Genomic DNA, 23,974 nt, shown 5'->3' on the forward strand with positions numbered 1-23,974 from the left:
ATTGGCTTGGACGTGCACATTGTCTGTTTTTAACTCTTCTGCCAGATTTTGTTGTCTCTTATTCTAAGATGTTTCTGTTCTTTTTCTTTTTGGCAATCTAATTCTGTCAAGTAGGCCATGAAGGTTTTAATATTAAGTAACAATTGCCAATATATTCCTACAGCTTTGTTCTCAGTACAGTATTCTACTGTGGTTTATTGCCTTCATAACTCTCTGTGCAGTTGTATTAAACCATCTGTGAAAAGTTTGGTTGGCTACATCCAGAAGAGAACTACTTAACTTGAGAGGAGTCAAGGACTGTATATGTTGAAATTAAAATGAGGACAGGCTGGACTTATGTTCTGCAAGTCTGATACGTGTTAACTGAGTGATCAATGCAAGTACTAGGATTCCTCATTTCACATCTCCTGTCCTTAATTTGAAAACTGTTGTGCTGTGTTAAATGGTCTGGATGGTGACCTGGGTTAGCTTTTAGCCCAGAAGTGACTTTGTCATGCAGTGGACACACCTGTAAAACATTTGCTGTAGTCTCAGTGATTGGAGGGGGAACAGTAATTGTGAGCCATTCAGAGGTATACCCCAGCAGGGTAAGCTGCATGTGTGGGGCTTCCTGCTGTGTCATGGTAAGAACAAAAGTGACTTTTACAACTAAATCTGGAACCAGTACAGATGCCTTACAGTGTGGTTTTTATGCAGTGTATGTACCACCTTTCATTCCAAAAATCCTACTACAATTGAAGTACTGAATAAGAGATGGAAAGCAAAAGATGTAGTAGAAGTGAGAACTAGAATTTCTAATGAAGACAGTGCTTTGCTCTTTTTTTGCATTGATGCAAATAGAACAAGCAGAGCTACAGTGATGAAAAACTGTACAGGAGGAATGAAGAAAGACAAAATAACACGAACCAGTCGTACTATTTATCGATAATGTGTGCTGAAATAATATTGCTCCTCTAGATTTTTCCATTTAATCTGTTTCCTAGTAGATTCATGGCCACTGGCAGAATAGCCATGGGAACTCAGTGAATCCTGTCATTTCTTTCAGGTGAAGTAGCTGTCTGGCTTTGTTGCACATAGTTGCTTGCTGTTTTCCATTCAGAAGTTGCCACAAGCAGCTGTACAGTAGATGACAGAAAAAGGATGGGAGGGCTTTTGTGCCGAGGTGCATGGATCAGAATTCCTGGGTTGAAGAAATAGAAACACTTCTTTTCAGAAAAATAAAGGAATGTGTTTAAGCTCCAGTTTCATGATCAGGGTCCCCAGTGGATGCAGAGAGAAGCTATTACAGACTATGCGTTCAGACAAAATGATTACCAGACAGTACTTAAGTTCTGGGCTGTTTCCGTTGCTAGTTTGTTCTTAATGAAGTTTCTATTGTATAGTGTGGCTCCATATATAAGGGTGGGAATCATATATGTGTAGTTTCCCTTTATTCTTTTTTTATCTGAAGATTATTCTTGAAGATAATGACTAATCTGCAGATAATAATACTTAAACTGAATAGAAGATGACCCGCTAATTCACAAACTGGGATGTTTAGCTTCCATGTATAAGGAACATGGCTGCATTGTCGGCTCTTTGGCATAAAAAGCCTAAGCTGCAAATACTGCTTTTGAAATGAGATCCCCAGAATCTATCCATCCATAGTTCCAGACAGAGGTATTCAGACATGTATTTAATTAAGTCAGATTTGGCATTTGTGTCTCCCTCTTTCACATATGTATAAATAAATGTCTGTCTCTGTGTCCTGTTAACTATCTGTATAGCTTGCTTCAAGTACTGCATTGGTCATGGATCCGGATATACTGTCTGCAGTGGGCAATACTTAATCTCTTTCGAAGACAGGAGTTGAGACCCAATTTTGCATGTGATTTTAATTGAAATATAAAATAGTTTAAGTATGATTTGACTCAGTGTCTGTGCAGAGAGTGCAGGATTTCTGTGCTGAGTGGTTTGGAGAACATAATGAAGCCTATGCAAATCACTGCCTAAACAAACCAGTGATAACAGCTAAGCACTGAAATGTTAACACTGTACTGACCTATAAAACAAGTTCTTGAAGTCGCCAGAGCTGCTGCTGAGAGCCACTTCTCCACACCCACATGGTTTTGTATTCTTGAGGTCACCGTCTTCCCCAGCACCTCAGCTTCTTTCACCCAGAAAGTTCTGGGATAGTCTCGTTGTTTTTACTCAGCCTTCACAAATGCTACTGCTCAGAATCAGCAGTAGATTCTGGTACGTGTGGTAACTTACAATGCATGCTTGGCACTGGTGGAAACAGTTTGTAGCATGATACTTTGACACAGTCTATAAAGTATTCCTCATTTTTGTTAATGCTGAGCAGCTGTGCACTCAGCTGAATTTCTGACAGTCCCTAGTGAAAGTTTCCTGTTGGATTTTGAAGCTCTGATTGGAAAATGCACCTTCCAAATAGCTGCTACTCAAAGGTTTTTGGCAAAATCTCAGCCATCTCTTGAGTGTCATTAGACTCCACCTCATAAATTGATCCTGAAGCCAATTTGTCTTCTACGACATCCTGCCATTTTAATGTTTGCTTGTGGCTGCCTGAGTTCCTGCCTCCAAGTTTGATTTCACTGTTACATTCTTCTAATCAGACAAAAAGTCATTTTTGGTTCAGGAACAGCCAAAGAACTTGCAGAAAAAAATCCTGATGAGGTCATCAGAGTTCATCTGAATGAAGGTAAGAGCCTCCCAAAGGCATCTTTAACACAGATTTAATGTCTAATTCTATGACTAAGAATGCTGGGGGGAGGTTGGACCACCATCAAACAAATGGAATGAGGAAGAGAGGAGTTAACTTGTCCTAAGTTAGTACTGATTGACACCTACAAATTGATTAACCCATGTTTCAAGCAGTCCTCTATGATGTTTTTACATCCTAATTAACGTTATTTCTCTGCAATAAAGTGGAGAAGCTTTTGCAGTCACTGCTGTGTAACTGCCTCCTCACATACAGTGGAAATTGAAATTATATAGTCTCCATCCTTGGAGCTTTTCAAGACCAGACAGGATAAGAACCTGAGTAACCTGGTCTGACCTCATAGCTGACCCTGCTTTGAGCAGGAGGCTAGACTAGGTGACTTCCTGAGGTCCCTTTCAACCTGAATTACCCCATGATCCTGTAGCAAGTTTCATCTTTTCAAAACACTCAGCTTGGAATTAAATACATTTTTGTAGCTCTTTTAGAATTGAATATTTAATCAGTGATTAAAAAAAGTTGGGTTTGTAACACAAAGGAAGAAAGTTATTGCTGAAAGTACCCCAATTACGGATGCCTTTTTTTGGCTTCATTACACACCCATATCCAAGCCTTTCTGGCAATACACTGTTTAGCAACAGTGAAAGCTTCATGGTCATGCTTTACTTTTTCCCTTCAAGTTCTCAAAATCATTTTGGAGTATGTGCCTTGAACCAAGAACATGGAAGGAAGACAGTTGGGCTGGGAGTAGTGCTCAGAAACCAGAGAAATCCTATCTGTAATTACATGAGCGACTTCTTAGAGTAATAAAACAATTTAACCAAATCTCCAAACAGAAGTCTAAAGTGAAGGTTTTGATGTATTCCACTAATTTGCTTCTGTTCTTCCTCCTAAAGTCTCAAATGCCACAGCATGGCAGTGTTATACGCTTTTTCTCTTGGAATTAAGCTTGTACTGTGTATTAAACCCTGCTGTCAGTCTGTATGTGTTGATGTGCTGCTCATTTGTGCCTGTGTTTTGCGGCTGTTCTGTTTTATAGAGGTTCAATAGTTCATTCTGCTGTCACTGAAAGTAAGCAATCTAGAATGTCAGAGCAGGGTTCTCCAAGTGTTCCGAGTCACTAGTTAGTGACTTCTCAGAGTTGTGTAGGATTATTTGGGGGTTTTGGTTTTATTTTGCTGGACAGATTATTCCATGCCCTTTAGTGTAAGAACCTTGAAACAGATGCTGTAACTGAGGTAGAGCAGTTGCCTGGAGGGGTTTATGTACCCATTTTAAATTAATAGTCCTAAACTATTAGAGGAAAGACAGGAATGCTACCACCCCTGTCCTTTGAAATTGGTTCCCTGGCTTTAAATACTTAATTTCTTTCTGTTTGAGCAGCAAAGATTTCTTTTCTTTGTACTTTGTACTGCTGTTTGCTCATTATGTCCCAAAGCTGAATTAGTGGAGTGTTAAGGCACTTCTCCAAACTTCCTAGCAACACCATCAGCATTTCCCCCTTCTCCTTTCTATTTAGTGATGATGGATGATATGTAGAGAGCTGTACGTCAGCATGGGCATTGTGTTGCTTCTTATAACTTCCCCAATTGTTGTCTGTATCTTCATAGGTGCCTGATCTCTACCAGCTAACACAGCCCTGAATGGAGGCATAGCCAGGCCTGTGGGACACTTCAGGACATATCTTCAACTTGCAGCTGAAAAAGGGAAGTTCCAATCTGAGAAAGCACCTCAAGCTTTTTATTGGCCTGCAAAAGTCAAGTGTACTGCAAAGTGTGAATCCTGCTCAGGTCCACCTCCTCCTCATGGGGAAGTGCCTATTTCTTTGTTTCAGAAGGCTTTTTGCTTCAGAAGACTCCATAAGGTGGAAGAAGTTTTGAATTAGTCCAAAGCCAACGAGGCCATAAGAAGTAATCCCAGAGATCTGGGGAACTGAAATAATTGAGGGCTTTTTGGAGGGATGGGGATTATTTGCCCTGAAACAGAAATTCAAACATGCTATTTTAAGCTTAAGCAAAAAATGAAACTGTGTATGTCTAACTTGTAAAATTGAATGTGCATACACATTATGAATTCTCCATCTAGTATTATATTCGTAGATCTGTGTGTCTGAATACTTATATATATGGATCAGTATGTGTGTGTATATATACACACACCAACTCAAGAAGTCGGTTACTGAAATCCAGCAGAAAGGCTAAATAGAAATATGAAGTTGTTTGTTCAATTTCAGCTGCTTTGATGGTTTCACATCTTTAATATTGTATTGACAAGGCACTCACCACTGGGTGGCATGTCTGCCTTGGTGTGTCTTAGGAAGTGGGGTGGGGCCCAAGGAGCGTGTCCTGCTGTGACTTTGACAGAGAATGTTGCATGTGAGGTTTGTCCTGGCTGTGAGAATTGCAGATGGAGAGATCTGAGCGAAAATAAATGAATATATCAAGCCCCTAGTAAATATCCTCTCAGAAAGGAATCTTTCTCATGCCCTTAACTCAGGTGAAGTATATGATGATCAGGGAGAACTTGCTGAAGCTCAGCTTTCCAGTTGGAGACAGCCTTACTTGGATGCTAAGGAGAAACTCAGAAGTCACCGTCTCTACTAAGAGATCATCAGGATTCATTCCAGGACTGGAATTTCATGTTTTGGCTGTGGGATTCCCATCTCTTCGTTCTGGATGTGAAGACCTAGCAAGGGCCTGGTCTCAGAGCAGGCTGAGCTAGTAGAGAATTCTGCAGGATGTCCTGGCTTTGGCATGGCCTTCACCGTTGTGCCGTGCTCCTGGAGTGCATGCATATATGCACACTTGTGTTGCCTTTCTTTTCTGTGCAGGCAGCTGTTGAGTGTTGTTTTCTTATGTTTAAGAAATATATATTAAAGTGCCAAATAAATGCTTAAGTGTCTGGAATTGTCTGCTGCCTGCCCTTGGCCTCTCTTCCTTTCTGTGCATCAGTAGCTGTGTGCCTCTTTGTATCCCTTGGAGTTCAGGAGGATTCACAACAACAGGAACTGTATCAAAGACTAAACTGCAGATTAATTATTTCAGAACATCTGGTTTTGTGGTCCTAGGCCACCTGTAACAAAGAGCAGCTTAGAAATTTCACAAACACATGGAGATTGCTGTTGCCAAAGTGTGTACATTAAGCACAAAGACTTGCACCTTTTTGGTGGTCTGTTTTCCACATATTCCACGCCTAGAAACTAAGGAGACTAGCTCCTGCTGATAGAGAAGAGGTCACTGCATCTACTTCTCTTGCCAATGAATGAAACGAGGCAGTGGTTGTGTGAAAAAGACTGCACATTTTAATTCCTTTGTGGCTAAAGTGCTCTGCTTCCTCCTGGAGCTGCTCCACTTAAGCCAGCTGTACTTGCACCATTTATCTATATAAACCATTCATTCTTGTTTCAAGGAAAGCATACAGTAGTAGGTGACATTTAGTTCAAATCTGTCCTTTTTGTAGCAGAGCTTACTTGATCTTCTTGGATGGCCTAAGCTATGCTAAGCTGAATAAATTCTGTGTACAAGGAGTCAATTTTGGTTTGGAGTTATGGCTTGTCATTAATTTTTCTAAGTCATGTTTTCCTATCCTGTCCTCCTGAATTAGCTTGCTACTGTAAGTTAAGCTCTTACTCTTTTGCTTATCTCTTAAGAAACCTATATATGTACACATACATGCATCCCCTTACCATACAGGTTTTTTTTTCCTCATTAGAAAGGGAAGATGCTCACCAGGTTTCATAACCCTGCATTGCTTGTTGGCTGGCATGTGTGGTTTTAGTTGAAGCGAATGAGTCTCAGCACTATTCTTCCTGCCTTTTGTGCCAAGGTTTGCAGCATGAGAGGACTCAGTTTTCTGATGTGATTGTGTTTAATCTAAGAGGTTGTTTCAGGGTACATTAGGAGTCTATTACAAATATACAAACTTCAGATTACAGGAAGCATCCTAACAACATTGGAACCGGTAGCAGCTCCAGCACTTGAATCTTCATAATTACCCTGCACAGTGCCAGAGTAATGGCATGTGATTTCTCAATGGACTTTTCTGTGGCACAGCATAGAGGCTGGTCTAGTTACTGTAACTTTATTTAACATGTTTGCATCCTTCTGCAATCAAACGCTAGACTTAGGAGACAAGTCTGAGGTTTGGGCTGTTCTTGGGAGTTAAATCCTAACCCATGAAGTGATGGCTGCCTTGAGCATACCTCTGGCTTGCTTTAGTCTCAAGATTTGCCACTTGGCATCCAGGCAGTTACTGTTCCTTTCTTATTCTGATAATACTCCACAAACCTTGTACATACCCTTGTTACCTGGATAACTGGACAGAACTGCAGCATAGTAGCCTATTTAATCCTTGGAAGTGTAATGAATTGCAGTGGATGGCTTGGTATCTTGAGGCAGAAATAGATCATTCCTCTATACTTAGAAACAGGCTTGCTTTAGCTTTTGTGCAACTAAAGTGCAGATACTATCACCTGTTGGTCTGGTTTATGCTTTATGAAGCCACAAAAGAAAAACTGAAGGGTAGAACTTAAAGTTAGTTAGCAAAACACTGGCTCCCTCAGAGCTCTGTGAATCTTACCCAATCTGCCTTTCCTCCTGATTGGATTAAATGGAGCATGGAACTGAAATGGCTTTTTCTCTAGCCATCTGCCTTCGCAGGCTGCCCTAGCACACAAGGAGCTTGAATGAATTAGCAAAGAAATAGCCAATGTCTGCTTAAAGACAGCACCTCCTTAAGCTCTGCCAAAAATAGAAACATGAGTCATTCTTATTCTCTTATTCATTGACACCCTTCAGACCCCTGTATTTTGTAGACTGTGATACCAAAAGGAAAGAAGATAACTCTGACTTCTATTTTTAGCTCAATGGAAGTTGTTCAACCCCATAGGCACTTTCTGGATGGAGACCTCTAGCCCTCTTATGATATGATTTCTGGTTTTGCATTCACATAGCTCTTGGTGCCTACAGTGCTTAGAAGTAAGGACAAGTGGTGACCTGTAAATCAGCATGCATTTCTTAAGCAGCCACGAGATTACGGAAGTAGTGTACAAATACTCTTTTTTTTATGTGACTGGACTGCGTTATTAATTGCAGCTTTTCTAAGCCAAAGCTAGGTAATTATACTCAAAGTCTACCTGAAAGCTACTGGGTAAGTACCATGTCAGTGCTAAGCAACATCACCGGATCTGTAAAATGTGTGATACGACTAGAAGCAGCAGTTATACTGGATGATTACATCTGCTGTTTAACACAGCTGTGGGCTTCCCTGTACTAACTCCTTTGAGCACCTAATCTTGACTTCAGATTTTCTTTTCAATAGAGTAACTTAATGATTCTTCCTGTTAAAATATGAGCCTTATTGCTATTTTGAGTTTGTCTCTCTTCATTCCAGCCGTTGAATGTTGGTATTTTTGTGTTTGCTCGGATGAAGCACTTAACACTTTTATTCCCCCATATAGCTGCCTAAGGATTGTGATTGAGGGTTTATATGTTCAGCAGATGTCCTTGTTGATAAACTGTAAGAGTTGAGTTGCCAAAGTTTTTCATTATAAAGTAGGTTTTCTGGTTTAATTTTTATGGCTCCTATCTGAACCTGTCATTTTATTTTCAATGGTGGCATTTTAACTGGTAACAATTACTCCACCAGTGGCCACACCAACTAAAAATATGGAGTGTAAAATAACATCCTTCTCTTTGATTACTTTCCTCGTTACACACCGAGGACCACAGTAGCCCCTTGGCCCCTTACTGTATTGAAAGCCCATCTTCAGGTACTTATTGATCGCTCACAAGTCTCATCAAGTTTTTTTTGTCTATGATAATTCTCCATCCTGTTTGAGGATGGGGAGTGAAGGTGATACGGTTAACAACGCAGGAAAGTTTGTTAGACTCAGTGATTTCATGTTTGCCAGGCACTGCAAGGAAAGAACGTGAACCTTCTAATGAGTGGTCCATGTTCTGGGCATTACAATAAAAGATGTGCATTGTTGGATGTGCCTTACCACACATGTAAAGACCTTTAATCTCTGCTTGCACTTCCTGTTGCCCCTGATTTTGATCTGGTTTTTGCTTTGCAGGCTGATAGCTGAAGAAGTAGAATCTCTAGAGGCAGATACAAGCAACCGCTGGCAAGGAGTCTGCATTAGCAGAGCATCTCCCACACCATCAGAATCTGCAGCCACTGTGAAGTCACTGATAAAATCATTTGACTTGGGATGCTCAGGTATTTGAACACTGTATTTTGTAGTAAAAAACATTTCGAGCAGCAAGCAGGTAATTTTTGCCTTTTTGTGCTGCTCTTTAATGGATATTTTCTGTCAGTGCTTGCTACATAAATACTATCTGTGGCATATCACTACATCAGTGGTTCCTTGTTCTGATGAGAGAGACATAGTTGGTTTTGAAATGCAGATGTTTCCATGTTTTTTCCTTGCAGGTGGCACTGGACAAAATATCACAGTTCACAAAGTCCCCAGGAGCCCTTTAAGTGGAATTCCAGTGAGGACAGCCCCAGCAGCTGCTGTTTCCCCCATGCAGGTACAAGGAGCTCTTTCCATCCTCATAGTTTAAAATGCAGTGCATTTTTAAAATGCAGCATGACGTAGCTTCAGCATGCCAACATGCATATGTTGGCAAGGGGAAAGGGAAACTCATCTATTTATTCACTGTGAAACATCAAATGCTGTAGTACTACTAACAAAAAGGATCAAAGTGAGTTTGTCTTTGACTTCAGCTTAGAGTCTCAGTGGACGGATGTGAACTCTTTGGAATACAATTCTGAACTTTAGTCACTGTTGACCAGAAAAATAGGTGTTGCTTGTTGGGCGTGAGTTACCAGAAACATCAGACTAAACTATATAGCTGGCATGTAAGCCAAGAGATGTGGGGTAATAAGTTTTTAAGATGTATGCTCCCAGCTATCCAGTAAGATCATACAGTGCTGAATGAAGAGCTCTTACAACTGGGGGGTTTTGCCTATTGAATCACAACTCTCTGGAATATTGGACTTCTTATGTCACTGCACCAATTTCTGTTAGCAATTATCAAACCTGTGGTGCAATGTTACTGGAAATAGTGCTCTTGTGAACGATAGAAAAGCAAATGCACTGTGCTTCCCAATTTCTATATATGCTAAAGATAGCATGCAATCAGCCTGCTGACCTTTCTAGGCTAGAGAAGCCATTGTATGTTTTCTGACTAGGTGGTCACTGAATTTACAACAGGATGTTCCTCTCTCAGTCTAGGTAAAAGACAGTGGGACTAAAGTGTTTAGGTGAGTGTTCTGAACTCAGATGACTTTGAAAGGCTACTTAACTAATGTGTGAGCACATTTCCTTCGAAGAATCAGCAAAGGAAGTTAAAAGAATGGGATTAAACAGAGGTCTGGGAACCTTCTGCTAATGCCTGGCTTGAGGGAGTGTTAATGCTGAAAACTGGTGCTGGGGCTCCAGAGAGAAGAATCCTTCTGGCTTATGACTTGAGGTGCTGGGGACAGAGGCAGGGTTAGGAACAGGCATTTTTACTTTGGGTTTGTGACACTCGATTATGTTTGGCAAAAGGAAAATATGATACAAATGGGAATGTGAAATAGTTTAGGAACCAATGTGTCACCAGCTAAAAATATTGTCCCTTTGTTAATTTATTTTTCACAACCATTTATGTAGCTCTAGGTACAGCTGATACCTTGTTGAAGGATTTCTATATCCCTCCGCCTGCTTTGTGATCTTAGGTAGCAGAAACATCTCTTCTTTCTGCTTACCTATTTAAACATGATATCTGGTATTCTTCTAATTGTCTTCTATACGTTTCTTTCACAGAGACATTCTGTTTATAATAATGCCAAGCCAGTCAACAAAGGTGTTGCCAAACATGCAGATCTTTCAGACCTTCCTCTTGCAGGTAGGTTGCAGTAAACATACAAATGTTGCCTCTTTCTACCAGCAAAAGCTTGCCATTAACTGTTGACCTCTGCCTGGGCCATTGTTTCTCTTCTTGTATGGTCAAAGGAAGCAAAGTGTCTTCAGAATCTTTGTTTCAGAGAGCTTATTAATTTTGTTGTGTTTCCATTCCCATCTTGATCATAGCCTTAGAAACCTTAAAAAATAGCTGATTTGTAATGGCTTGCCAACATAAACTTGCCTTCTTTATTCCAAAGTGTCCATGGCACCTCTCTAATCCATGCTGTGGAACTGGAGAGGGTTGGATTTTGTTCAACATGTATGTATCTGGAACAAAGCCAAAGCACTCTCTTTTGAGGGCTTATTTGTTTTTAAATTGAGCTTCATTTGAAATACATCAAACATTGCAGATACCGATGTGACTGGTTTAGGAGCAGTCATATTTGGGCTTGAAATAGTTTGTTTTGAGAGTTCTCAAGAGATGCGTTTGTTTTTATTTCACACTTTGCTTTTGTTCTCTTGTCATTTAATATTCTCTTCTACCAGTTTTTGTTTCCCATTTTCTCTAGGGCCCTTTATTTTGATTATCTAGTCCTGAATGTCGTTGTTGCATTGGAATCAAAGCTAGTAACAACAGATTATTGCATTTTTAAGGACAGCTGAAATACATTCCTGTAGTGAAAGCTCAGTGAAACTGCAGGGAAGGACAAAAAAAGTCATCAGTCACAACTTCTTCATTGGTAGACTAGATTTTCTACAATAGTTTGCTATTACAGGTGAGAAATTAGAACCTGTCTTCATTTTTAGACTCTTCAGTTAATCTGCTAAGCTTTTCCCCATCATTCAAAGCTGAAGAGGTACTGGATCTGAATAGCAAAATGAGTTATAGGGTAGATGGCAGCATAAATAAATGACATCTTTTCTATGCTACTGGCTTCTCCTGCAGGAATAAATGCTAAGCAAGCAGAAGTTATCAGTGGGACAGACAGAGTTTACTTACTTGTATCAGTTGGTTTCCAGTAAATGACTTGCATAAGAGTATGCAATAATTCTAAACAAAACTTAAGACCTTTTTAATCTCTACGAGTTTACTGTAGAGTGAAGTAATCTATCAACTGTGTAATGTAATGCCAGTCCTTAATAATAAATGTCCCACTTCAGGCCATGGATAATTACTGTTATTACCCAGAGACAATTGTTCTGTGAAAATCTATTGAATATGGTTTACCATCTAACAAGTTCCTGTATTTACAGCTTCTCTTTGTACCTGGGTTTAATTTAGTTCCAATAATCCATAGCAAAGGCTTATTCACTATAAAGCTGTAATAGCTCTGTTTCCAATCTAAATACTTCTAGAAGGCAGTTGATCCAAGCCCTATGCAAACAACACTGAATTAAAAAATATCCCCAGGGAAATTCAGAGTGAAGTAGTCTCCATAATAATAATCTTCTGGCTGATTCCATCTGAGCAGTACCACAGTAGGGTTCTGTGGTGTCCTTAATATGACCCAAATGTTATATCATTGGAGAGGGTTTACTTTGTGAACGGAGCTGATATTTGCCTATGATCTTTTCATTTAGAATCAGAAGTTTACTGGGTCTGTCTTGGAGTACCTTAAATAAGTTAAAGGAAGGATACTGAAGTAAGACTCAAAGTACAAAGCTGGATACTGTTAACTTGCACCACTTCAGGCACGGCTGTATAATTCACGCCAGTAACTACAAAGTTCCTTTAAATACTGCAAATATAGTGTTAACAGAATGGGATTTTCCTTATGTTGCATATTCCACATGCAATTATTATCCTATTTCTCATTCCAAACGACTCCTAATATGCCTCCTCCATCTTTTCTTTCCATTTAGATGCTGCCAATATTCTTTATACCTATCTGGGATCCTTCCTTCTCCTTCCTTTTTCTGTACCATGTGTGGACACATCCTGAATGATTGGCACAGCGCTTCCTGATTAGCCCATGCCATTAGCCAGTCCAATTATGTTAATGGCAATTTAACAGTGCCCCTTTTTTGCTATTCTTATAAGCTAGCAAGAAACCTACATTCCTCTTCATAATATTCAGATTTTATTTAGTGATATGCCTTTTGCACTAGATCTGTTTCTCTAAGCATGATTTGCTTATGTTTAAAACAGTCCCGAGAATCATTCGTTGGTTGCCTGTCTGACTGGTGTGACTATTTAAATTTGAGGCAATTCCCCATAAATCCAGCATAATGAGGAGCTAGAAGAGTCATACATTTGGAATATATAGTGGAAAACCAGCACAAAGTATGTTGTGTGCCATTTCTTGTTTGCTGTGGCTTCATGATGCACACAAAGAAGGGACAGTGAGTGGAAGGAAGGAAGGAAGACCTTGTCTAAGGTATATGCAGTTCAGTGCAAAACTCTGTCAACAGCCAAGCTGGGATAGTTTCTGTCCTTTTCCATCTGGTCTTAATAGATGGGAACTTATCAGCCCTGTATGCTGTGGAGAAAAGGTGCAAAATGCCTATAGCTCACAGCAGCTGCACATGCTTACAAAACTCAGGAGGCAAAACTAGGGCAGCTGCATGCCTGTTTGAAGGATGTGTTTATCTGACAACTGCTGATACACACACCTCACTCACTGCTGAAAAGCAATTAAGGGCTGATTCAGTGATAGACACCTTTGCTGAAGGTGAGATAAGAAGGAATTCACACCTCTAGGTAATATGGCATTAACTGATAATGAACATCGGGAGGGAACTGAAAAGGAGAACAAATTGTGTTCTGCAATCAATTAATTTCTGATAACAACTCTGGCATAGATCCAGCCTTGTTGACAGTTTGTCTACAGAAAGGAAGCAGCCAACTTTCCCTGTGTAACACATCACTGTACCTCATGACTGATGTGAATCAGGAGATAATTTGTTTTCTATTATCTCTTTAGCTTCTCCTAAAAAAAGTATTGGATTCTATGGCTACCAATTTTGTTGATTTTATACATATACACACACTTGTATAAATATATGTAATATAAAATGTTACATAAAAATATGTCATATGTGTAATAAAAATATAAATGCATCAGCTGTGGATATACTGAGACTTCCCAAAGTCATCAGATAGAGTGCCAAGCATCATATGATAACAACTGCCTCTTACTGCTGCCTTGAGCTGGGTTGTGTTCAGGAGAGAAGAGGCTTTCTTGTTACAGATGACCAATGGCAGAAAATGAATTCTTGTACTAGGGCTGGCCAGTCATCTGCTGAAGATATCTGGTGATCAGCTTTTGAACCTTGGAGACTGTAGATTTTGGTATTTCCCCTCATTCACCTGAGGCCCCTACCCCCCAGCAGCAGTATCAATCACAGGAAACCAGGCAGTCTGTACTGTTGAAATCATCAAAGCCATTCCTTGTTATGATCACCTCTAATCTGCTCAAGGTTTCCTAGCCCCATGTGTGTTTAATGAACAAATGAGTACATTTGTTTAGAATCAAAACAACTCACTGCATATTGTGTGCGGGGTGGCAGGATAGTGATTAATCAAATTCCTCAGGCTGCAGACTGACAGGAGTTTTTTTAATTCCCACAGACCTTCTGAAGGGGAGAAATGAAGAGCTGAAACCAGACCATTACCTGCGTAAAAGCCCCTCCCTGGAATCCCTGAGCAAACCTCCTATGGCCTTCAGCAGCAGAATGCTTACCTCTACCCCCAGCAGCTTGAAACCCCAAAGCAAACTCAGGTACCAAGTGTTTCCTGGGAAAAACAGCACACAGAAAGATTGACAGCGCTACCTGACACTATGTTAGATCTTTTAATCTGGTGGACCCCTGTCTCCAGTGGAAACTCTGCTGGCTACTCTGTCCAGTTCAGAATTACCAGGCTGTGGCAGATCCAGATGTCATAGTTCAGATTATAATAACCAAAGTTATCTGTAAAATGAGCAATCATGATAAAATGAGGAATCATGGCAAAATGAGGATAGCAAGCTCTCAGGAGCCCACTAAGTTATATACAAGAATTCCATCATGTGTACACATGGTCTTACTGTAGCTTTGCATGTTCTGGTGAGTTAAAAGCTGAAAGCCTAGAAGTCTAAGGGAAAGGTGGACACAAACTTTCTTGTGTCTTGACAGAAGATGCATTTTCTTCTAATCTCCACCATTATTTCTAACAGTAGAAGCTGTAGAGTAGAGACAATGCAGGTGTTTTGACTGTTGGCCTTGACGGCAATACAGGTTCCAGATTTTTATTTTATTCAAGAACTCATTCTGCAGTGGTGCAATTGGATATGAATTTGCTGTTACAGATTCTTTAGATAGTTTCTTTCCATTCTACACTCTATATCCTAGTTTTCAATATGTAAAACAAGAGATTACTTGAAAATGTTATAAGTGGAGTTGATGAAAATAATAGCAGAAATGCAGGGGTAACATATGCCATCGAACATGCGTGGGCTGCTGGTTTTTCAGCTTTTTGTATGCAGTGATACCAACTGAATTTGTCATATTTAAGGGCAAATACAGGATGCAAGTTCTGAAAGCTGTTACAGTTTGGTTTGCAGTTAGGTTCTGTGCTGCCATTCTGCTTTGTCATGCAGATATTATTTACACACTGGTAAAGAATAAGAGACTTCAAGCATATTTATCTATTCTGTTTGCTTCCCTGGATTAGTGTGGAGAGAAAGGACCCACTGGCAGCCCTGGCTCGGGAGTATGGTGGTTCAAAGAGGAATGCTCTGTTAAAATGGTGCCAAAAGAAGACTGAAGGTTACCAGGTAAGGGAATAGGTACAATTTTACTTTTCTCTGGAGAGTAATTCATCACTTCCCTATAGGTGTGCAGAAAGCAATGTCACTTCAAAGAAATATGTGTATTTCAGTCTGCTGCTTTGCATGTTTACTTCTACACTGGGTGTTTCCATCCTCTTCCTTCAGATTTCTTAAACACTGGAGTCCCCAATATTACATTATCTTAAGTAATTCATGTACGAAACCCAAAATACTGCATCAAAGGTTGCTGATGGCTAGAAACAGAGTGGATGTGTGCAGCAGCTTCAATTCAGCATCCATTTTTGAAATTACATTGTAATATTTTTCTGTAAGCTTCTGTGGGCATTGTGCTGTTGTGAGAGTTTTTTCATTGGTCATTTCTGTAAAAACCAAAGAAATATTTCTTTGTGTGCCTTTGACCAAATGAAGTTTGCGGCTTGGAGCCCTGCTCTTTCTAATCTCCTGCAGTTTAACAGGGTTTTTACAAAGCAAGTTTTGACCGCTTGAGAATGTGTCATTTCTTTGCAGAGTGAATCCAATTCTTACATGGCCATTGCTGTGCTTATCAAGCTCTGCCTGGTGTTTGTATGCCGTTGGGTTAGGCCTTTGGTTCTGCTTGTAACTGAGCTGTAGAAGGCAGTTACAGACAATAGCTCATCCTGTGATATATGCTGGGTGTGCAGGACAGTCTTGGTTTGATATAATGTTGAGATTTTTCTTTCTTAAGAATAATATTGTTTGTTACTTAGAGCAGAAGACAAAAGCCGTTATCACCACATGATATGCACCCTGGAGCAAGTCTTTAATAAAAGCAGAGTCCATCTTTTAAAGTAAATAATAAAATACCTTTTTTTCTTTACAACTAGCTCTTTATGAAGCATTAGCTGCAGGGGGCAGGAGTTTGGAAGAAAAGACAGTAGCTTTCCTTTTAAATAAACTGAGCTATAAAAGGCTGAGTCGTTTCTTAATGCTGGCATATAACACTTGCACCAATTTCACAGGACAGGTATCAGAAAAAGCTTTTGATTTTAGACATAATCTTAGAAAGAATAAAGCCAGGGTTAGCATTTTGCTCCAGGTTCTGTGAAACTGCCTAAAAGGCTACAGTGCTGTCCCTTGAAACTGTGTGCTCTGTTCTGTGGTGATTTGTTTTATATCTCATCTACTAAAATTCTGCTGGTCTTGGATTTGAAAGTGTGGGGGAACAGTCATATCCAGTCCTCAGAAAACAATTTATGAAACACAACTTTTCCAAGTCTAACTCCTCTTAAGCAAACCCATCTCGAGGAACGCTTTCTACTGACAGTGTTGCTCCTTTTTGTTCCAAGTGGTGTATGTGGTGAGCTTCTTCCACTTCTCTCAGAACAGTGTAACTTAGAGTTCACTGGTAGAAGCGCTCTCTGAGTCAGCCTGTAGGTTTCTTTCTCTGATTAGACCCAAGTTGGACTAAATGTATTGCTTTTAGAAATTATTATGTGGCTGTGCAAACACAGAGGCCTGTCCTGATTCTGTAGGTACCAGACTGGCACTGGAAGTGACAAGTATTCCCTCTGTGGTAGAAAAGAAGAGGAATCTTGTTTTTCTGTGCTGAGCCCAAGTAGTAGAGCTAACAGTGTATCAGATAGCAGGCCACCCAGGAGGCATGCAGGCAATCTGGGTCTATTTGTTTTTCCTTTTAGTATTAGTCTCTGGAGGAAAGTATGTCCAGGCTTCAGAGGACAGTGGAAGTCTTTGCTTCATATATGGTTGCTGGCGTGTTGCTGCTACGTGACTGTCCAGATGATGTTTCAGGAAAAGCTTTGTTGGTTCAGTTCCTGCTCTGATGAGGCTCTTGTTCTGTTCATGGCTGTCCTCTGTTGTTACTCTTTCTAAAGCAGCAAAATGGGTTCTCAGCAGTTTTTGAGAACAAGCAGGCAGATCATTGACAAACACTGTGTAATCCAGGAGAGCCTCAGAAGTTCAGGCTCTGGTGTGGCGAGGGACCTTATTATGCAGAATTGTAAGATCTCAGGGCAGAAATTAGAGGGAGATGAGCCGCAGAACAAACACGATGTTGATTTATGGTGAGAGTCTTGCCTCTCTATCTTCACTGCTGCATTTAGAGGCATTATCTCTTGGACGTTCTTCCTCAGATTCTCTTTCCATTGCGCTTTGTGGTGCATTAACTAACTTTTCTTGAACTTGCTTTTCCCAGACCCTTGCACTCTTAAGATAAGGCCGATACTAAACTCCACAGGGAATTTTTATCCTTCTTGTGTACAAAGAACTGGAGTGGAGTAAAGAACGTCATCCTCCTTCCTGCCTTCCTTCCACTGCAATGGTGGGAATGAGGTAATGAACTCCACTGAGCAGAAGCCCAGTGATGTGCGTAACTTCTTTTCCATCAATAATACCACTGTCTACGAGGCATCATCTGTGCAAATCCCAATATAATCTGTCTGTCGTGTTCTATTATGAAGCCCAGAACCACACATAACTTTGGACACAAACTGTTTTCAGCTCTGTGACATAGCGGAATGGGAGAATAAGACTTGCTGCTTGACTGCCCAACTTCTTTTTTTCAGTGTCCAAATGTACTGCCTTTGAGGCTTACTAACAGTTCCTGATCTGAGCTGGTGAGGAAGAGGGAGATTCCTTTGTTTAAATTATAAAGGTACCAGATTTCATTAAATAGTATGAACAAAATGGATTAGAATAACTGATATTCTTAGTAGTAGCTACTACCAGTGTCCCAGATTCCTTGAGGAAAGCTGGATTAGTGACCTAGGAAGGTATCTGGGGATAAGACCTAGGGACCAGCACACAAGGCTCCGCTTTTTAAATGCTTTAATCCATACAAGTCTTATCCTGTAGATAGAAATTGACATCCTGCTCCTGACATATATTATAGAATCGTTTAAGCTAAAAAAAAGACCTTAAGGATCATCAAGTCCAACTGTAAACTATCCTTTCATTGACTGCAATGGGAACATTCCCTGGCTTTGAACTTCAGCATGCTCCCCAGGAGGCAATCTCATTAAACAAGAGGGGGACACTGGAGGGAGTTGAGAGAAATGCAGCACAAATCAGTAGTGACCTGGAGGGGATTTTTTGTGTTTTTAAGAAAAGAAATTGCATGAGTTTACAGTAACTGAGTGGAAACATGAAAGCATCGATGTTTCTCTGATCTGCTATGTCATTTCTAAGATCCCTATTTAAACAGTGAGTTGATACCTAGAAGATATGAATGCAAAAGAGAGAGCAACTATTTAGAATGTGAATCACTAGAATGAAGTGGAAGTTCAGTTTAATGACTGTGAGAAAAGAATATGAAAGTGGGATTGCACAAACTGTGGCATAATCAGTGGTATGATTTCAGTTGTAATTCAGGGCCTAAATGAATGTTGTCTGGCGTTTTGGCCATCCATTTTGAATAACTGTGCAGGGGAGGTGCTAAAAAATTCTCTGCAGTAAAAGAAGCTGTAGTGAAATAAGACTTTGGGTTCAGTGGCTTTGTGCAAAACTTCCTTTCAGGAAAATCTCCCACTTAAAAATCCCCAACCCTAATCTAATGTATGGTTCCCTATAAGAATTGTGACCTGGCACATGATATCTTTTGCCAGACATGCATAGACTGTTCCTTCTGCTTCTCTGAATTTGTTGACATCATGGTGTATAATGTAGGGTGATGAGATGACCAGATCTGAGAACTGCTTTTGTAGCTCTGGAACTCAATTACCACAAGTCCTTTAAACCACAAAGCCTGCTGAGAGCAAGTTATTTATGTTAAAATAGCTTTTTCTCTGTTGTCTTGTTGGTTTTTCTTTCATCTATTTAAAAAGATTATAGATCATAGCAACAGTGTGAAGTAGAAATTGGGTGCCTCTTTCCTAATAGTTTCTTTTCCTGTGAGTCGTAACTCCTGGAAGCTGCTGAGAGTCATTCTTGTTGCATTATCACCTTCCATAATCATGTCATTAGTGACTGTAATGTTATTTAAGTGCCCTGGTTCTGTTTGCTCTCTGTGGAGACCATTTGTCAAGGGGCCAAACCTCTCTAGATTAAGTCTATTGCTATCCACAGATGTATTGTGAAAACATGGAACATCAAGAGGCACTTAACCCGTGATCATTAGAACTGAGGATTGTTGTTTCTGCCACATATACCCTCTCCAGAGAGGGGAGGGAATTGCTACCATGTTAGTGAATATGTTTTGCTTAAAAGAACTATTTTTGTGGTTTTTTCAACCTCTGCACATCATCTATGGCACAGAGGAAAACAGAACTTGAGACCAACACTCTCTCCAATGCACAATCATCGTTATTCTTTGTATCAAAGTTGTATTTGGTTTAACAGGACCCATTTGGGATCCACTTGTTGAAGAACCACTATCTCTTATAGTAAAGCTAGCTGTGCAGTTGTCTTAAGTTGAGGAATGCTAAATAGAATGAGACAAGGAATGTTCTAGAACTGTCAAAGGGAAATTCCAGCTATAGCTCTGAAGACTTTTATATTTCACATATTCCAGACCTGTGCCCTGAAGCCATTGAATTCTATCATCTCCCTGACTCCTGACAGCATCAGTACACTGGTTTATGGATGAAGGCAGTAGGCATCTTTAGGAAAAGAAGCAATGCTTCCTACTAGCACTGTCACCAACATCAGATGGCTGATAAATTGGTATTAATCTTATTGGTATTTGCAGGACCAGCCTTGGAGCCAATTTCATATCATCTGAAGGAATCTCAAGAGCATGGGGAAACTGCTAACCAGAACGGGTTTTATGTAACTTTCATGTTGTGCAAGTAGTTCCTGGAGAAAAGAGTTCCTTTTAATTATCCTGTATAAAATACACTAGTAAATATGAGCAAAGCTAGAAGAAAGTGATTGATTTGTTTCCATGCCTTATTCGGAGTTATTGGACTTTGCAGTAGGTCCCAGGAACGCTGTGCAGTTTTAGAAAGCATGCTTAGGAGTAGGAACTATTTTTAGGTGACACTCTCTGACATCGTATTGTTTAGTCTGAATTAGCAAAATACAAATATCTGTATGCCCAACAATTCTAAATATTTGCCTCAAAAGTTGTGATTTCTTATTTGAACCTTCCTTTTCACAGAATCACAGGTAGCTTTAGGGCATTGATGGAATATTCTGATGGAGACTGCAGCCTCCATAGTTTCCAGAAATGCAGACTGGCATTAAGAGGAGTCTGAATACTTCAACTTTTGTTTTTACTGTGTATTTTAATAGAAGTGCCATTCCTGTATAGTGCCTTAGCTGTTCAAAAAGAAGGAAAAAACCCTACCCTGAAGTATCCTCACTGTTATGCCTATTAAGCCTTGAGAGATAGCAATTGGAAACAAATTACTTCCAAACATAACCAGAAGTCCTTAAATATAATTCTGAATGCTTTTACTACAAGAAGAGTAAAGCTAATCTATCGGACTATGTAAAAGTTGGTGCCTCTGCTTAGTGCTACGTTCTTCAGGTAGTAAAGATGCAAAAGCTGAGGGGGGAAAAAAGCTGTTGCAGTGTTTGCTGTTTGTCAAGTAATTATAGCAAGAGACTGGTTGACTAGTGGTTTGGCAGTGGATGTAATATAATGCTTTTTACCCTTTTGTTTTCAGTTTAAACTCAGACTAATACTAGCTTTTTGTTTATGAATTTGTGGCTTTATTTTTCTCACAGGAATTTGCATTCCTTTTCTTTCTGTGCTAGACAGTATTTCCTCCATATCCTCTTTGTTCTCAAGCCCTATTCCGTGATATTATCCCCTGCTTTTTCTCATATTTTTTGCTTCATTTGCTGGCTGGATGAGATCCAGCATAGATTAAGTGTGGCTCAAGATGTACAAATGCAGACAGGCTGATGAGGACACAACATACTCCCTTTAGTCAAGTGATCATGGGACCATTGCATTCTCATTAGGGAGGTGGGCTCTGCTGCTTGGGACAGCCAGCCAGGATGACTATTTTTTGACTGCTGATGCATTAAACAGGCGTATTCCTGGGGCTGCAAACAGTGGGGACCTGCTTTATAGGAGATCAAAAGCGCCTTCGTGGCCAGTTGTACGTTAACATGTACACATTTGTTTTCTTCCTTATTCTGGAAACTAAGGGTTATATTTAGAAAGAAGAAGTCAGTTATTTCTTTGCACGTCATTAGTGTGGGTAGTTGACGTTATCTTTCTTCTTAAGCAACTTCTGTCTCAATCTTTAAGTCTTGACCAAGCACTTTGCCTCACGTACACTTCAGTCATGCACCGTCTTGGGCCACAGAGAGTGAACAGGGACATTGCAAATGGTACCACAGTCCTCAGGGTTAGTGCTGAGGTTGGGAGTTCCATTAAAAAAACAAAGAGCTGAATGGGACAAAACCCAGGATCAGTCCTCCCAACCTCTGCACCTGGGTCTTGGCTTGTAAAACAGTCGGTCAAACACTTCCTTTGACACTAATATACTGGAGCTTAGTTTTAAAGCCTTGAGAATCCCAGCACAGCTGTGCACTGTCCTAAAGAAATACAGGGGAAAAAACCCAAAACAGTTGTTTCTTAATCACAAGATGTGCACTTGGGTATGAGAGTGATTCTCTTATCCTTTTCTACATTACTTTTCGTGTTTGTGTCAACAAGTAGTGTAAAACTCAGTGTTTCAAAATTGTAATCTCTGTCTGTCTATCAACATTAACCAGGTTTCTATCTAAATATTTAGCTAGTTGGGAGAACTAGGTAAGCAGCGGCACTCCGTAATTCAGCAGTAACACTGAGGACGTTTTCTGGCCACCTTTCCAACTGAAGTCTTCCAAGCAGCAAGGATAGGAGGTAAATCCCATCTACTGTTAGTCACAGTTCATGTGCAGTGTGAAGAGGCTGGATTCCCAAAGAACTGTGATCAACAGCAAAACAAGTAACTCCCAGTTTGTGATGCAGGTGAAGAAAAACACTGAACAACCCCCTCCAGATTTAAATGGCAGCCATACATTCAGTCTAAGCAGCGTTCAGAGCAGATTCTGTTCTGGGGAGCCCTGGTAAGATTTCCCTTCTGCCACACCAACTTGTGTGCTTCAGATTAGAGGCTGATGGCCAGAGCCTGCTGAGCAAGCAGGAAAAAGCTGTCTGTCTTAATATTTACTGATACCATTAATGCAACAAAGTTCTCTGGTGGACAATGAAACTTTCCCTAAAGCACCACATGCTAAGCATATCCCTTCGTTGCAGGAGGGTCCACATGCTTCCTAAGAGCTCTGCATCCACAGTACTTGTAGCATTTTGACATTTGGTTATATGTGCAATGGGTTTTTTCCCAGGAAGTTAAGACATTCTGTGAGTTTCTGAGAAATGGGTGAAATTTCTGGCTTTCTTTGTGCTTCTCTGATTTTTGCCAAAGAGGAGGTTGTTGACTTCAGAGAAACTTTTTCCTATGTATGCAAAAGCTATAGGGAGTCTTGGGTAATAGCTATTGAGATAGGAAGGGATTATCCTGTGTTTAAATAAAAATTGACAGTAAGTTGGTCAGGAATTTTGCTTCCAAGTCTGCTTTGGACCATCTTTGTGACCTTATCAGTCTTGCATATTACCATTGCCTTGATTTCCCCAGCTGTTAAAGCATAGATCATCATATCCTGTCATTGGATGATGATGAGTTTCAGTAATATTTGGAAAGATCATTTGATGAAAAGCACAAACTTGAAAGTTTTTAATTAATGAAAATATGGGTCCAATTTTGGCCAGAATAAATGTTTTCTTTTTCTAAATAAAACCTATTATAGCTGAATGTGTACATACAGTTTCTCATTATGTCCCAGCTGCATCCAGGGTTGGGGCTGCAAAATAAATTATGGCATATTGGGAATAATCATGTTGATGACCAGTGTGCAAGCCCCCTTCACAGTGATGCCAATGCATAAACGTGCTTCTCCACTGCAGCCAAATAACTTAAGCCAAGCTCTACCTTTTTTCACATAAAGGGCTTTATCCTGTAAACAAATCCAAGTCTCTGGATTGGAGGGATAAAATAAACGCCCATGCAGTGCTCTCATGCGTAGCTTTCTATCCTGCTGGGTAATTTTAAAAATAGCATTTACATTCTATCCATCCCAAAGTCCAAGACACTTTCCTTGTGTTGCCTGGATGCAGTGACAATCAGTGAAAACACTGGATTGATTGGTCACCAGCTGGAACAGCTCCAAGCTGTGAGTTTAACTGGGAGAGAGCTGAGCCCTGCTTGCCAGTTCCATGAATATCTTTTGCTGTTGAGACCTCTCCCCACCTTGTTCCCATCCTTTCCTGTGAGCCTGTTGCAGGCTGCAGCCTGCCCCTCTGCCCAGGAATTCGAGGACATAGCTATCTCTGAACTCTCAATACAGATAATTAGAAATAGCTGTGGGAGCAGTCAGTGTGGTCATTAGCAATTTTGCACCAGGGCTCCAGCCAGGAAGTAGCAGTGCTGCTGTCTTGGACACAGAAGGGAGCTACTTCCTCCCCCTTGCTTCCTCTCTCCTTCCCCAGAGTATGTGTGTAATCCTTGGAGCTATGCTGCTGCATCTTCACTCTTGCAGCCTTGGGAATGAAGGAACACAGCCCAATCTGTTTCTTTTCTATGGCATTCAGCAGTGGTGTCATTTATGAGC

General features: G+C 40.3%; 1 protein-coding gene across 1 annotated transcript in view; it reads left to right on the plus strand.

Moving 5' to 3' along the window:
- The window catches only part of SPECC1 (sperm antigen with calponin homology and coiled-coil domains 1), a gene marked incomplete at its 3' end in the record, with an annotated part of 68,955 nt that overhangs the window by 36,063 nt on the left and 8,918 nt on the right, over positions 1-23,974 (plus strand). Inside the window, exons 7-11 of the mRNA XM_080629916.1 lie at positions 8,796-8,941; positions 9,155-9,255; positions 10,536-10,617; positions 14,188-14,338; positions 15,271-15,373. Of these exons, the coding sequence (XP_080486042.1) occupies positions 8,796-8,941; positions 9,155-9,255; positions 10,536-10,617; positions 14,188-14,338; positions 15,271-15,373 (583 nt within the window). The remainder of the gene's footprint in view (positions 1-8,795; positions 8,942-9,154; positions 9,256-10,535; positions 10,618-14,187; positions 14,339-15,270; positions 15,374-23,974) is intronic.

The sequence above is a fragment of the Psittacula echo genome (assembly GCF_963264785.1).
Source record: "Psittacula echo genome assembly, chromosome: 15".
Taxonomy (NCBI): domain Eukaryota; kingdom Metazoa; phylum Chordata; class Aves; order Psittaciformes; family Psittacidae; genus Psittacula; species Psittacula echo.